The 15,953-nt window shown below is 45.9% G+C and overlaps 1 protein-coding gene across 1 annotated transcript; it reads left to right on the top strand.

Annotated features, from left to right (window-relative positions):
- On the top strand, positions 2,688-15,670 carry LOC109947299 (protein CHROMOSOME TRANSMISSION FIDELITY 7-like). Its single transcript, XM_020557235.1, has 4 exons — positions 2,688-2,711; positions 2,951-3,056; positions 14,992-15,223; positions 15,517-15,670. The coding sequence occupies exons 1-4, from the start codon at positions 2,688-2,690 to the stop codon at positions 15,668-15,670; spliced, it is 516 nt and encodes a 171-aa protein (XP_020412824.1).

The raw sequence follows: 15,953 nt of genomic DNA, 5'->3' as shown, positions 1-15,953 counted from the left end.
TCACTGAGATCTATGCTAGATGCAATATGAGCATCATTGAGCCAGAGAATTTTGCAGAAGCATCAAAGGATAAGGCTTGGCAAAAGGCAATGGAAGCAGAAATGGAAATGATTGAGAAAAATGAGACTTGGGAACTAGTTGATAGACCAAGTGATAAACCTGTGATTGGTGTGAAATGGGTTTATAAGACCAAATTGAATCTTGATGGCTCAATACAGAAGCATAAAGCTAGGCTGGTGGTCAAAGGCTATGCACAAAAGCCTGGAATCGACTTCAATGAGACTTTTGCTCCTGTGGCCAGACTTGACACAATTAGAACTCTCATAGCTTTGGCAGCTCAAAAGGGGTGGAAATTATACCAGTTAGATGTCAAGTCTGCATTCCTAAATGGTGTGCTTAAGGAGGAAGTTTATGTAGATCAACCGGATGGATTTGTAACTACAAACTATGAAGACAAGGTGTACAAGTTGAAGAAAGCCTTGTATGGTTTGAAACAGGCTCCAAGAGCCTGGTATGAGGAAATCAATGCCTATCTTGTTAGCTGTGGTTATGTCAGAAGCACAAGTGAGGCTACATTGTATTGCAAGACTAAGGAAGACTCTGGAACTCTAATAGTCTCAATCTATGTTGATGACATTGTGTATACAGGCAGCAGTGAAGAATTAATTGATGAATTCAAGACTGAAATGATGAGAAGGTATGAAATGACTGATTTAGGCCTCTTATATCATTTCCTTGGTATGGCAGTGATTCAAACTGAATCCTACATTTTCATAAATCAAAAGAAGTATGCTCTGACTTTGCTGAACAAGTTTGGTTTGAAGCAATGTAAGCCGGTTAGTACTCCTCTGGTGACAACTGAAAAATTGTGCAAAGATCATGGAAGTGATCCTGCAGATGAGAGTGAGTACAGACAGATTGTGGGCAGCCTATTGTATTTGACAGCTACAAGACCAGACATAATGTTTGCAGCTAGCCTATTAGCTAGATTCATGCATTGTCCAACAAAGAAACACTATGGAATGGCCAAGAGAGTGCTGAGGTATATTCAAGGCACCATTGATTTTGGTATTGAATATCAGAAAGGAAAAGAAGCCATCCTAATTGGATATTGTGACAGTGATTGGGGTGGAAGCCAAGATGACATGAGAAGCACCTCTGGCTATGCTTTCTCTTTTGGCAGTGGAGTATTTTCTTGGGGATCAGTCAAGCAACATAGTGTTGCTCTCTCCACAGCTGAGGCTGAGTATGTCAGTGCAAGTGAAGCTACTACACAAGCAATATGGTTGAGGTTTGTTTTAGAGGATTTTGGAGAATTGCAAACTGATGCAACTCCATTAATGGTGGACAACACTTCTGCCATTGCAATGACAAGAAATCCTGCTTTCCATCAGAAAACCAAGCACATCAACCGCAGGTATCACTTCATCCGGGATGCTTTGCAAGATGGGGTTGTGGATACTGCAGGTCTGAAGAACAAGTGGCTGACATTTTCACTAAAGCTCTGTCTAAAGATCGGTTTAACTATCTTAGAGGATTGCTTGGTGTTAAACCTGTTAATAATTTAGAAGGGAGTGTTGAAGGATAAATTGTTTCCAGGTTTAGTTAGTTAGTTAGTTAGCCAGGTGTATGGCTCATATGCCATCACATATTGTTGGACTAACATGTCCAGATTTATGCCAAGTATACAGCTCACAGGCTGGTACAACTTTCTGGTTGTTATGATATTCTTTTGTACTGCTAGAATATAAATGATAGTGCAATGAGATCACACTGTATGTGTGTGCATGATTACATTCATTTTGCCTAACAGATTCTCTCCCTCTCCTTTCTCTCTAAAACCTTTTCTCATATACTTTCTGTGCAAGAACTTCTACTATTCTATAGAAACTTCAACACGGAGTCCCCTTTCTTGTCATCGTCGTCCTCCAAGTGAGATTATTTTTCAATTTATTTGGTAATTTCTCTAATCTTACTCTGTCTTTTTCTGTCTTCAACTGGATCGTTGTCTCTCTGTCTTTCTGTCTGATCTTACTCTGTCTTGTGTATTTGAAGTATCAAAAAGAAAAAAATTATAGTCTTCCAGACAAATTTCTTCTTCTTCTTTGCAGACAAATTCATGTTTTTAACTATTCTGTATAAAATATCATGTATACTTTCTTCAATTTCCAGCTGTTTTTGTTTGCGTGTGGTAATTTTCATGTAATATTATTTGGTGATATTTGTGTTCAGTTTGTGGAGAACCAAGGCATACTTGTAAATGTGAATTCCAAGAACCATATTGAGGCAAGTTTGATCCACTATGCTTATAATCTCTGAGATTTTCCCAAATTTTGATGAGTGCATGGCTTAGTTTTTAACAAAAGGAATGTTGTTGTCCTTAGATTTGGGATCGATATAGAAAAGAACCTGTTGGCTGATGTGCATGCTTTTGAAGAAGATATTACTTCTTTCACTGTCATGCAACATAGTCTCTACATGTAAGTTTGTTTCAGCTTCCAGTTTTGGGGATTAAGTAGATGAATCGAAATGTGGTTTGTTCATTTCAAGTAAGTTTATGTATTGGACAAATGTATGATGGCAGGTATGTTGGAGATTCTACTGGTAATGTTAGAGTTTTGAAGCTTGGGCAAGAACATATAGTACAAATGAAGTACACTATACCTTATTCAGCATCTCATGGTTAGATGCATTCCTCTTCACCTTTTATAGTCAGATTTGCTTAACTAAGCCACTGTATTGTACTGGCAGGTTGGGAATGCTCTGGATTTATTTTTTGAAATTTGTTTTGTAATTAACCCATCTATCTTTTGACAATTTAGGAGTACAATAATGCTTTCGTATCTCTCTCTCTCTCTCTCTCTCTCTCTCTCTCTCTCTCTCTCTATCTATGGTATGATTCAGCTATTAGCTCCATTTTCGATGTGGTATCTCACCCTTATGTTTGCAGGTGTATCTGTTCATTTTGTCCCAAAGGATTGTTGGGTGTCTAGTTGCAGAACCAATAAAAGAAGCACACAAAGTCCTCTCATGTGCAGTTAATAGAAGTTATGATGGTACTGTGGGAGCAAATTTATCCACGAGAATATTCGGTTCAGAAGATTCCCCTTTCTTCTTCGCCTCCTCTTTCTCCCTGCAAAAAAGAACAAATAAGATGACCACACCAGGGGGGTGTTGGGCAAAGGCCCTCCGATGCCTAAGTCAGTTCAATCGATCTGTAGAGAAACGATAGCTAAAATAGGGTACGGGATGTGTTTATAATATAAATCGGGCGGCCGGAGCCTTATGTAAAAGAGAGAGAGAAAAGAGGTGGCTAGGGTTTGAGAGGAATTTTCTGCAGAGTTTTAGTAGTAATTCTCATGTACTTCAACCCTTGTGTGTGGCTATGCTTTTATAGTAGTCTCGGAGGCTAGGGTTTCAGAGGAATAATTCCGTAGATGGAAGGGAATTATTCCTCCCCTTTTTGGAATTGATTTGATTAATTAGGGATTTGATTAATTAGGGTAAATCAAATCCCTAATTGTGGTAGGTATCAAATCAAATCCTGATTCAATTAGGCAACTCCTAATTTAATTGGGGATCGTGGTAATTAACCAAATCAATTCTCAACCTAATTAGGTAACGTTCAATTTAATTGGGTAATTCCCAATTAAATTGAGTAACTCCCAATTAGGTTGATTAATTCCCAATTGGGTCAAATAATCTCCAAATGGTAGGAATTATTTGACCTAGGGTTTGATTTAATTAGGTTCCCACAAATGCCCCCCAGCTTCTGCATGGCGCGTGGTGGCATATAGGAGATGTAAATTATCTGTTGGGCTGTCCAGCTGTAACTGGGCTTCCTTCGTGGACTCGGGCTCCCGAGTTGAGGAGGTGTTTAACTTGCCAATTTCATGAACTCCCAAGTTGGAAAGAGTTTGCGATTCCTTGTAGGTCAAGGAATTTTTATCCTTATAAATGTAGGGCTCCTCCAATTTATTCTTCACATCCAAAATCCATTCCGATTTCATTAGTGAGAGAAAGTAAGCTTTGGAGAATTTTTTCCCGTTGTTCTTGAGTTCTTGTCTCCACCGCACACCTAAGGTAATTAGACTTGGGTTGTATATATTTTTTGTGTGTGTCTTTGTTCCGATTTTTGGCAGCTTGGAGGCAGTCCAGCATGGGTGCATGTTCGTGGGTCTGTGGACACTAGTTGGAGAATTCGTGCTGGAGCATGAATTGCAAGCTGTTGCTGTAGGCTGAAGCATGGAGAGGCTGGCAGGTTTGTGTTCACCTGCGCTGGGCTCAAGGAGAATGCCACAAGGCGTCAGGCCTTTGTGGGTTAAGTGGGCTTTTGCTGAAGCCAGCAGGCTGCAACTGAGGCAAGGAGACGCTGGGTCTGGCGCGAGGTGTGGGATGCGCGCGGAAGAACCAAGCCCAAGGCGCTGGGCTTCGGAGCAGTGGCCTGGAGACCTGCTGGGCTGGAGGCGCTGGGCTGCATGTGCGAGCTAGGCCATGTGCTGGGAGCGAGCTGGGCTTCGATCGAACTGGGCCATGGCGCGCGCTGGAGCTGGTCTGCGCTATGTGGGCCTTCGTGCTGGGCTGGAGGCGCGAGTTGGACTAGGCTGCCTTTTTTTTTTGTTTTTTTGTTTTTTTTTTTTTTTGCATTCTAACTTGTAGAGATTTTTCCCTTTTGCAGCTACTAGTTGATCACCCATGTCCTCCGGAGATGGTAGCAAGGCTCCAAGCTCTCAGGTCCCTTTGTATTTATGGGGAAGCTCCATAGTGCACAGCAAGAAGTTCGTGGCTAACTTGCATCGCGTCACGACTGATGCTCAGTTCCAGAAGTGGCGGGCTGCTTATGCGTCTGCCATTCCAGATGATGTGCCAGTCAAGCTATTGAAGTCTCGGAAGGACAACGAGCCTTTGGTGGATACGAATGATCTTGATGCTAGGATCATCACCTTCCGTCCTTTTTACTTCTCCTTGGGCTTCAAATTCCCGCTGTCAAAGCTTTTCAAGGAGGTGTTCTACGCCATGGGGTGTGCTCCGAGCCAGTGTACTCCAAACGCTTACCGGGCGATCATGTGCTACGAGAATTTGAGTCGTTTCTTCATGTTGGAGCTGACGGTGCGAGAGTTCTTTTATTTTTTCGAACTGAGGCACTTCGAGCAGTATGCCCAAGTTCGTGTCTACAAGGCCAAGTTGTTCAATAGTCTTAGTCAAGGGGATCACGCTTGGCATGACGACGTGTTGGAGGTCAGCGGACGGTGGGAAGGCGATGTCGGTGACGGCCCACTTGTTCCCATCACCTATTGCGATGGTATGTCTCTTTGCAATTTTTGATGCACTCCTTTTATTTGAATTTCTTGAAGTGTGGCTGACTAACTTATGTCTTCTGCTTGCAGTGAGTGACATCAACAAGTAATTGGAGCTTGGGCCGGACATGGCTAAGGTCCGTCGTGCTTTGAACATCCCTCTAAGGTTTCGCGAGTGGCACTGGCTGTTGAGTGAGTACCGGGAGGAAGACGGTGGTTTGCCCCCTGCCAAGGATGTCGAAATATGGAAGCAGAACGGTCCTGACCCTGATGATCTGCTTGGCGGACAGGAAGAATGTTCTGCTGAATCTCTCTCAAAGAGAAAAGTTGCCGCCAAATCTTCAAGAGGTGAAGCTACTTCTTCGCACGCAAAGGATGGGTCTCCATCGAGGAAGAAACTAAGGCTTCCTTCTGCTGAGAAGACTCAAGTGGGGTCTGCTCCCTCATCATCTACCAGGGTCAAGCATCTCGTGGGTGCAGATAGCACGAAGGTTGGTGGTATGCGCGGTATTCGGGGTGTTCTGCCCGAGCCTCCTGCTGACAAGCTCGAAAACCATGATATGTTTCGTGAAACGGCTCGTGCCTGACCTAGTTCTGCCGAGCGTCAAAGAGATGCAGACATTCCTCCTAGAAGTTCGAGTCGTCTACATCGGTTAAAAGATGGAGATCGAAACGGGAGGTCTGCTCATGATCCAGCATTATTGACTCCTTTGGAGATGAAGCTGGCAGAGGCTAAGAAGATGAGAGAGTCATCTACCCGGGTTAAGGGTTCTTCCTCCACGTCGGTAGTTGGTCCTAAGGTGAACAAGCCTAGCTCTGTAGGGGATGCATGTGTATCTGATCTGCTCAAGACGAACTTCCTATCAAATCCGTCGTCCTGTGCTGAGTTGGTTGATCACATCTGTCAAGCTGGCGATCTTGACACTTTCTATCTGATTCAAAAAGGACTGATTTTTGCTACTGAGACTATTCGGAACTCATTTGCTGTTGCCCCCTCTTCTGCCCAGCTCAGCGAGTTGGAGAAGAAGAATGCTAAATTGGCCAGCCAGCTTTTCGCCGAGCAGGCCAGCTACGAGAAGAAGACGTCTGATTTGAGGGCGATGATATCTGGGCTGAAAAGCTCCCTTACCGAGAAGGATTCAGAGCTCAACTCTTCTGCTGCTGATTTGGCTAGTTGAAAAGATGCCTTCTTTCGTCTTGAATCTGCTAAATTTCATGCCTGCATAAGTCTGCTAAAGAATCCAAGTCTGAAGCCACCATAGATGCATACAAGTTGGGCTACCTCAGCTATGACAAACTCCTGGCTAGATTTCATGCCTATCATAAGTCTGCTAAAGAATCCAAGTCTGAAGCCACCATAGATGCGTACAAGTTGGGCTACCTGTATTGCACAAATGGGACTAATTCCTTATATGCGATTGATGATGTAGACATCGAGATGCTCTGCCCCGACTCACCCTCTATGGAAGGGGGAATTGAAGAGCAGGTAACCAGAGAGGAAGAAGCAGAGGTGGACACAGTAGACGAGATGATGGCAGATGTCATGGTTTAGGCAGATGGAGTTGCTGAAGACGTAGCTAGTCAGGTGGATGCCGAAGAGGCTGCAGCTTAAAGGCCTTCTGATGGCGTCTCCAATTAGACGAAGACTCTTTTTTGTTTCTTTTCAGCTTTTGTAGTTTGCCTTTTTGTTTAGAATAACTGGTCTTATTTGACCATCTTCTTTTTGTTAAACTTGGCCGGTTGGTCTGTTTGTTATGGAAATTTCCATTACATTTTCCAACTTCAACTTGCATATTTGACTTGTGAACTGCTTGAGTAACCAGCCTATGTTTTGATTGCACGTCTTCCTTTAGAGATTTGTGAGTACCAGGGTCCCTCTTGAAGGACTCCGAGCATGCACTGCATATCCCGTAGGATGATTCCCCTTAGGAAGTTGGCGAGCACCAGGATCCCCATTGAGAGACTCCGGGTGTGTTCTGCACATCTCTAGGATGATTTCCCTTAGGAAGTTGGCGAGTACCAGGGTCCCTCTTGAGAGACTCCGGGTGTGTTCTGCACATCCCGTAGGATGATTCTCCTTAGGAAGTTGGCAACCACCAGGGTCCCCCTTGAGAGACTCCGAGTGTGTCTTGCACATCCCGTAGGATGATTTCCCTTAGGAAGTTGGCAAGCACCAGGGTCCCCCTTGAGAGACTCCGGGTGTGTTCTGCACATCCCGTAGGATGATTTCCCTTAGGAAGTTGGCAAGCACCAGGGTCCCCCTTGAGAGACTCCGGGTGTGTCCTGCACATCCCATAGGATGATTTCCCTTAGGAAGTTGGCAAGCATCCGGGTGTGTTCTGCACATCCCGTAGGATGATTCCCCTTAGGAAGTTGACAAGCACCAGGGTCCCCCTTGAGAGACTCCGGGTGTGTTCTGCATATCCCGTAAGATGATTCTCCTTAGGAAGTTGGCAAGCACCAGGGTCCCCCTTGAGAGACTCCGGGTGTGTTCTGCACATCCCGTAGGATGCCTTGGTCGTCGCCCTACGCCTCCCGTAGGACGCTACTTATGGGCAACTACATAATTATCCTGCCTCCCTTCGAAAACGGATAGGAACCTGGATATTTCCCGTAGGAAGCATGGAGACCTCCTTTTAAGAAATTCCTGGCGCACCCTGCGTCTCCCTTAGGACGCTTTTTTAGCGGGCTACGTCTCCAAACGGACGCGTTTTGTCGTCACCCTGCGTCTCCCGTAGGACGCTCCTTATGGGCAACTGTGTGACTATCCTGCCTCCCTTAGGAAACGGATAGGAACCTGGATATCTCCTTTAGGAAATTCCTGGCGTACCCTGCGTCTCCCGAAGGACGCTGCTTATGGGCAAATATTGTGTTTCGTGGGCAGATGAGACATTTCAAAATGAGAAACTGAACTTATATTGATATTCATAAGATTACAGTCCTTTATTCGAAAATGGAAATAACTCGGTATAAAGACTTATAACTTCTAGCAGTCAGGAGGAGGCGCTACGGATAATACTTTCGAAGATGGTGAGCATTCCATTTTCGTGGTATTTCCTTCCCCTCCATAGTGTCGAGTGTGTAGCTTCCTCTGCCCCCAGACCGGCTGATCATGTAAGGACCCTCCCAGTTAGGATTCATCTTTTTTGACCCTTGCCTCGGTGCAGTAATGAAAGCCTTTCTTAGCATGAGGTCGCCTGGTTGAAACTGTCTGACCTTAGCTCTTTTGTCGTGGTAAGACTTTAACTGCTGCTGATAAGAGGCGACCCGGATAATGGCCTTCTCACGTTCGCCTTCAAGTAAGTCGAGGTTGAGCCTCATCTGCTCGGAGTTCTGATCAACATTGCCCACTTCCAAACTTATGGAGGGGACAGTGATGTGAGGTGGTATGATCGCTTCTGTTCCATAGGCAAGGGAGAATGGGGTTTCACCAGTCGATCTTCGTTTGGTGGTGCGATAAGCCTATAGTACTCCGGGGAGTTCATCCACCCATTTTCCTTCGGCGCCTTCTAGCCTTTTCTTCAAGCAGTCCAATATGACTTTGTTGGATGCCTCGGCTTGTCCATTTTCTTGTGGATACCTCAGGGTGGACAAGTGTTGCTTGATCTTGTATTTCGCAAAAAAGGCGGTGATCTGCTTGCTAATGAACTATGAGCCATTGTCGGTAACCAGCGACTGCAGGCAGCCAAATCGGCATATGATGTTTCTCTAGATGAATCGCTCCACATCGGCTTCTTTAGTAGAGGATAGAGCTTCGGCCTCGATCCATTTAGTAAAGTAGTCGGTGGCGACGATCATCATTTCTTTCTTGTCGGGCGCTGGTGGCAAGGGACCCACTAGGTCGATGGCCCATTGCATAAACGGCCGTGGACTGTTTTGCGGATGATAGACTTCGGCAGGCAGGTTAGGAATCTGCTTGTATCGCTGACAGCGATCACACTTCTTGACATATTCAGCGGAGTCATGACGCATGGTAGGCCAGAAGTAGCCTATGTTTAGAGCTTTCTGGGCGAGCGACCTGCCCCCAGAGTGGTTGCCACACTCGCCGTCGTGAATTTTGCAGAGAACCTCAAGTGTTTGAGGGTACTTTATGCAGGTAAGATGAGGGTCGGAGTATGATCTGTGGATGAGCTTGTTGCCGTGCATGTAGTATCTCGCGGCCTTCTGCTGGACCTTTCTAGCTTCGGACTTGTCCGTTGGCAAGTTTCCATTCGTCAAATAGTCGATGATGGGGTCTTGCCAACTGAGGTCCTCATCAATCTGCATGGTATCGATTAGCTCTATTTCTTCAATGCTTGGTCGGTCAAGGTGTTCAACTGGGATGGAGCATCTGAACTGGGTATCCAGCGTTGATCCTAGGCTTGCCAGTGCGTCTGCATGAGCGTTCTCTGCCCGGGGCACTTGTTGGATGGTGAAGGTAGGAAATTCCTTCAACAGCTCTTGGACTTTATCAAGGTACATGATCATCCTTGGGTGCTTTGCCATGTATTCACCTGAGGCTTGATTCGTGATCAATTGTGAGTCTGAGTAGATAGCTAGCTTTTTGATTGCGAGCTCTTTTGCCAAGCGTAGGCCGGAGAGCAATGCCTCGTATTCTGCCTCGTTGTTCGAGGCCGGGAAGCCAAGCATAATAGCTTGCTCCAACAGGGCTTCATCCGGGGTGGTGATGACGACGACCCCTGCTTCAGCTCCTTTTTGGTTCGACGCTCCATTTACGCGCAACTGCCACATGTCTCTGGGTTGGCTAGGTTCTGCGGAGGTCCCGTCTACTTTTGAACTTTCCTTTTTTTGGTTGACCAACTTCTCTTTTTCGGCTGATGAGGTGAATTCTGCGACGAAGTCTGCTAAAGCCTGGGCTTTTATTGCAGTTTTTGGCCGGTAGAGGAGGTCATATTGGCTTAGCTCTATAGCCCACTTCATGAGTCGCTGAGAAGCATCAGGGCTGTGGAGGATTGATCTCAAAGGAAAGTCGGTCATGACGATGACTCGATGAGCTTGGTAGTAGGGTCGCAACTTTCTCGCAGAAACTACAAGAGCCATAATAAGTTTCTCCAATTTTGGGTAGCGAGTCTCTGCATCGAGGAGAGCTTTTGACGTGTAGAATACCGGATGTTGGGCCCCCAGCTCTTCTCGGATGAGAGCTGAACTAATAGCTGAGTTGGACACTGCCAGGTATACAAACAAGTCCTCACCAGGGACTGGCTTTGAGAGCAGAGGAGGTGAGGTGAGGTAAGTCTTCAGATTCTAGAAAGCCACTTCGCACTCCTCATCCCATTTGTCTCTTTGTCCTTTTCTTTAAAGCTTTGAAGAATGGTCTGTACTTGTCAGTTGATCTGGAGAGGAATCGGTTGAGGGCCCCTGCTCTGCCTGCCAGACTTTGTATTTCTTTCACCGTGGAGGGCGATTTCAACTCAAGAATGGCTTTGATTTGACATGGGTGTGCCTCGATACCTCGTTGTGTGACTAGGTATCCCAAGAATCGGCCGGAGGATACACCAAACGTGCATTTACTTGGATTCAACTTCATGCGATACTGGCGGAGCAAGCTGAATGACTCAGCAAGGTTTCCAATGTGATCTGCACGTTTTGGGGCTTTGACTAGCATGTCATCCACGTAGACCTCCATAGTTTTGCCGATCTGCTCCTTGAAGATTTTATTTACGAGCCTTTGATAGGTTGCTCCGGCGTTCTTCAGCCCAAAGGGCATGACCTTATAGCAGTAGGTCCCTCTCTCGATGATGAAAGAAGTTTTCGCCTTGTCATCCTCGTGCATCAGGATTTGGTTATAGCCGGAGTAGGCGTCCATGAAACTGAGCAGCTGATTGCCGGAAATGGAATCCACGAGTTGGTCGATTCTCGACAATGAAAAGTTGTCTTTAGGGCATGCCTTGTTGAGGTCTGTGTAATCGACGCAAACTCTCCATTTGCCCTTTTCTTGTTTTGCCACCAAAACAACGTTGGCAAGCCATTCTGAGTAGAAGACCTCTTCGTTGAAGCCGGCAGCTAGGAGCTTGTCAATATCGGCTTCGATGATAGTGACTCGCTCGGGTGCGAAGTTGTGTCTCTTCTGCGCCACTGGCTTGCATGCGGGGTTGACATGGAGTCGGTGACAGATGATGTTCGGTTCGATGCCAGGCATGTCTGATGGCGACCATGCGAACATGTCTTTGTTGCACTGGAGGAATGTGGTAAGCTCCACCTTTTTTTCTGGGCTTAAGCGCGAGCCGATCCGCGCTTTCCTGTTTGACTGGTCAGGATCCAAGAGTATTAACTGTACGTCCTCCTCGGGTTTCCATCCTTCTTGAGAAAAGACCTCTGGACGGATTTCCTCGGCTTGGTCCTGACGCTTTGATTGCTATAAGATAGCAAGATTCGGTTGCTCAACCTCCTCCAGATCTGCCTGGCTCACAGGGAGAAACTGCGCTTGTTTGCCTTTCTTCAGCCCTTGGGCGGAGCATTTCCTCGCCATTGCTTGATCGCTGTTGATTTGGCCGACACCACCCCCAGGGATTGGGTACCGAATTTTCTGGTGTGTGGCGGAGGTGATGGCATTGATCTTGCCAATCCATGGTCTGCCCAGGATGCCGTTGTAGGGTGAGACCTCATTAATGACCATGAATGTTTACAAGCTGATTACATGTGAGGAGTAGACGTCGAGGTCTATCGTGCCCACGGTAACCGTTGTTGCACCATTAAAGCCAGTCAGCGATCTGGCTAATTTGTTGATCTTTGTCTCCAAGCCCATCTGTTGGATGACCGTCAGTTGTAAGATATTGGCTATGCTGCCCTTGTCTGCATGGATTCGGTCGACCATGGCCTGAGCGATTTGAATGCTGATGACAAGGGTGTCGTTATGTGGCATGTAAAGGCCGATCAGATCTTTCTTTTGGAAGCCGATCACAGGATCGTCCTCTGTTAGTGGAAGGTCGGTCGAGACTTGGGAGATCACAGTGGCCTATTTGATCTTCCTCTTCTTTTCCTTGCTGGTCAGCCCAGACTCCTCGGAGTCGGCTAGGATTGTGTTAATCCTTATGACCTTCTGAGGTGGCTCCTTAGCGGTGTCTCGATCTTCAATTCGTTGGATGGCCTGCTTCGCAATGAATTCTGTGCAGTGACCTTCTCTCACGAGTTCTTCAAGATGCGCTTTTCAAGCGAAGCAGTTGTTCATAGAGTGTCCGTGCCTTCCATGGAAGGCACAGTATTTGTTAGTATCCCTCTTGTCCGGATCTCCTTTCAAGGGTGGTGGTCTTCTTACCCAAGGTTTGTTCTTCACTTGGGCTAAGATTTGATGTATGGGGATGGTGAACTTGGTGTAGTTCTCTCCTGCCGCAGTCTCCCCTTGTGGGTGCGACCTGCGCTTGTCCTTGTTTCGATTGTTAAATCCGTCGCCTCTTTGGCTTGCCCGCTTAGTTGGCTGATCTTCCTGCTTTGTAGACTTTTTTGCGGCGATTCAATCGTCATCCCAGAGCGCGTAGCGTTCCGTAGTCGCGTAGACCTCTGTCAGAGTCTGGCTGGGAGTGATAGTCAGCTCGCGGTACAAGTCGTGCTCAGCCGGAAAGCCTTTCTTGAAAGCGGAGGACGCGATTCGGTCGTCACATCCTACAATGTTCACCTTTTCTGCCTTGAATCTCTTGATGTAATCTCGAAGGGACTCGTCAGACTTCTTGCACAGGTTGTATAGGTGGTCAGGGTTCTTCTTGATTGTCCGGTAAGAGGTGTATTCTTTGGTGAAGACGTAAGCTAACTCCTTGAAGCTGCTGATCGACCTGGATGGTAGGGTGTGGAACCAGTCTTGGGCTGCTCCTCGCAAGGTTATCGTGAATACCTTGCACATTAGCGCGTCGTCAGCATGATGGAGGATCATAACACTTTTGAAGTGTTTTAAGTGGCTCTCGGGATCGGAATCTCCTTTGAAGTTTATGAGTGAGGGTGTCGAGAATCGCTTCGGGTAAGCGGCCTGCTCGATATCGAGGGTGAAAGGCGTAGAGTTCACCTAGTCCATCTCCTTACGTAGTGAATCCTCGAAGTTTCCTCCGGTCTTCAAGTCTCGAAGTCGGTCATTCACGAGCTTCTCAACGTCTTCTGCACACATTGCTAGTCGGTTACGTTGGCGACCTCCACGAGATTGACTGACTTCCTCATTGTCCTCCGAGGGTCGACCTTCTCGCCTGGGCTGCCTAGTTGGAGTGTTGGTGGACTGCGCCTGTGAAAGATTCTTTGTAGCTTGTCGACGAGAATTGGTTCTTCGAGAGTGAGTAACGGAGCGTCTTTCCTCATGGTCCTCATTGTGAGGGTTATCCAACTGGCCTTCCTGGGAGCCTAGCCTTTCGAGAACGCTTTTCTGCTATCCTCGTTGCGATGGTTGTTTGGCTGAACTCCTTGGGGGCCTAGCCTTTGATGTACATTTCCCTGCGGGCCCAAGCGGGCACGGACGTCGAGTCGTCTGCCAGCGCGTTCGTCCATCCTTCTCTCCTCACCCGGTTGTCCAAGGCCAAGGTTTTGAGCAAAGCCTATTTGGTTGATGAGCTGCCTCATTAGATTGCTTTGGTCGTCCATTCTCTGAGCTAGCTGGTCAACTCTTAGATTTAGGTCTGCTTGACTTCGTGGATCGGGAGGAGAGAAGTGTGTGGAGCCCAACTGCACACGGGCTAGGTTTTCATTGGAGGTGTATGCAGGAGCGTGCGTCACGCGTGGAGGCAATGAAGGGAATGCTTGGAGTTGCTTCAAGACCGGCCCTAGGTCGACAGTGGTAATGAGTCCACCTTGATGGGAAGTTGGTGGTGAGAGGTGGCGGTGCCACCATGTTGATCGCTGGATCGTGGGTGGAGTGGCTTTGGGCCGTCGCGGATCTAGCCATCGCGGCGGCTTTGCCTCTCGTGTTCATGCTTCCAACCATGGTTGTTTGGAAGGCTTCGGTGGATTGGAAAATAGGAGGAACGGATTCCTTGAGCACGCGTTGAGTATAACTCGCGCTCTCAATGAAAGCACCAATTTGTGGGAGCAAATTTCTCCACGAGAATATTCAGTTCGGAAGATTCCCCTTTCTTCTTCGCCTCCTCTTTCTCCCTGCAAAAAAGAACAAATAAGATGACCACACCCGGGGGTGTTGGCCAAAGGCCCTCCGATGCCTAAGTCAGTTCAATCGATCCGTAGAGAAACGATAACTAAAATAGGGTACAGGATGTGTTTATAATATAAATCGGGCGGCCGGAGCCTTATGTAAAAGAGAGAGAGAGAGAAAAGAGGTGGCTAGGGTTTGAGAGGAATTTTCTGCAGAGTTTTAGTAGTAATTCTCACGTACCTCAACCCTTGTGTGTGGCTATGCTTTTATAGTAGTCTCGGAGGCTAGGGTTTCAGAGGAATAATTCCGTAGATGGAAGGGAATTATTCCTCCCCTTTTTGGAATTGATTTCATTAATTAGGGATTTGATTAATTAGGGTAAATCAAATCCCTAATTGTGGTAGGTATCAAATCAAATCCTGATTCAATTAGGCAACTCCTCATTTAATTGGGGATCGTGGTAATTAACCAAATCAATTCTCAACCTAATTAGGTAACGTTCAATTTAATTGAGTAATTCCCAATTAAATTGAGTAACTCCCAATTAGGTTGATTAATTCCCAATTGGGTCAAATAATCCCCAAATGGTAGGAATTATTTGACCTAGGGTTTGATTTAATTAGGTTCCCATAGGTACTACTACAAATGAAGCAAAACTAACCACTCTCCAATTCGGGGATATCAAATTTCAAAGGGAAACCATGAGAAAAGCCCCTTCTGTTCCTGAAGCTTTGAATGAGAATCTCAACGGTGCTATATTTTGGGAAGAGGAAGTAGTGCCTGCTGTCTGCGGCATCCGAGCCATTTGGGTCACTCAAGCTAACAGAAGAAAACACATAGCCACCCAGTTACTGGATGCCCTAAGGTAACTTGAACTCCTTGGTATTATTTCCTCTGGCTTTTCTTTTGGTGGGGAGTTTCTTTATATTCTCATCAAATGGAAACCAAATGTATGATATGGTATTGTTGTGGTTTGGATCCCAACCTGCAAGCCAAATCATGTCAGCTAACTGTAAGTAGATTTTAGCACAATAACTTGTCCAAGTTTCTTAGACAGAAATATGAGTTCCTTTTGCTGGACAATTGACATTGAATTCTTGTTTTTGTTGATATTTGTTTGATTACCATTTTGCTATTTTCTTACACTCTCTCTCATAGGAAAAGTTTCTGCATGGGATTTGTCCTTGAACACTCTCAATTGGCATTCTCTCAACCAACATCAGTTGGAAAGGCTTTGGCATCCAATTATATTGGTGGTGGATATTTTTTGGTGTACAAAACCAACAATCTTAAAGGTCCAGATTCTATTTAAATAAATCTTCATTACAATTCACATGCTTGTTCAATTATTAAAGTACGAACTTAAACTTATTCCCAATTTTTCATATATATTTTTTTTTACAGAATCGAACCAAGGACCTAGAATGCAGGGGTAAATGTTCCGTCAAGCTAGATAAAAAGACAATGATTTCTCTCTCCTTGAACACTTCAAAACCAGAATGAATAATTCATAATAATAAAACCAAATTACTTTTAGTAGTGTATATTTAATGATTAGATAACTGTTTAGGAGTGGTAGAAATCCACCTAACTCA

The sequence above is a fragment of the Prunus persica genome, chromosome G2, assembly GCF_000346465.2.
Source record: "Prunus persica cultivar Lovell chromosome G2, Prunus_persica_NCBIv2, whole genome shotgun sequence".
NCBI classification, from domain to species: Eukaryota; Viridiplantae; Streptophyta; class Magnoliopsida; order Rosales; family Rosaceae; genus Prunus; species Prunus persica.
The sequence above is the reverse complement of the archived record's forward strand: the minus strand, read 5'-3'. Positions and strand labels throughout refer to the sequence as shown.

Coding starts and splice junctions, on each gene's coding strand:
- LOC109947299 (XM_020557235.1), top strand. CDS start 2,688: ATGCATTCCTCTTCACCTTTTATA. Junction 3,057..14,991: donor AGTTAATAGAAGTTATGATG/GTACTGTGGGAG, acceptor AGGTTCCCATAG/GTACTACTACAAATGAAGCA. Junction 15,224..15,516: donor CAGTTACTGGATGCCCTAAG/GTAACTTGAACT, acceptor TCTCTCTCATAG/GAAAAGTTTCTGCATGGGAT.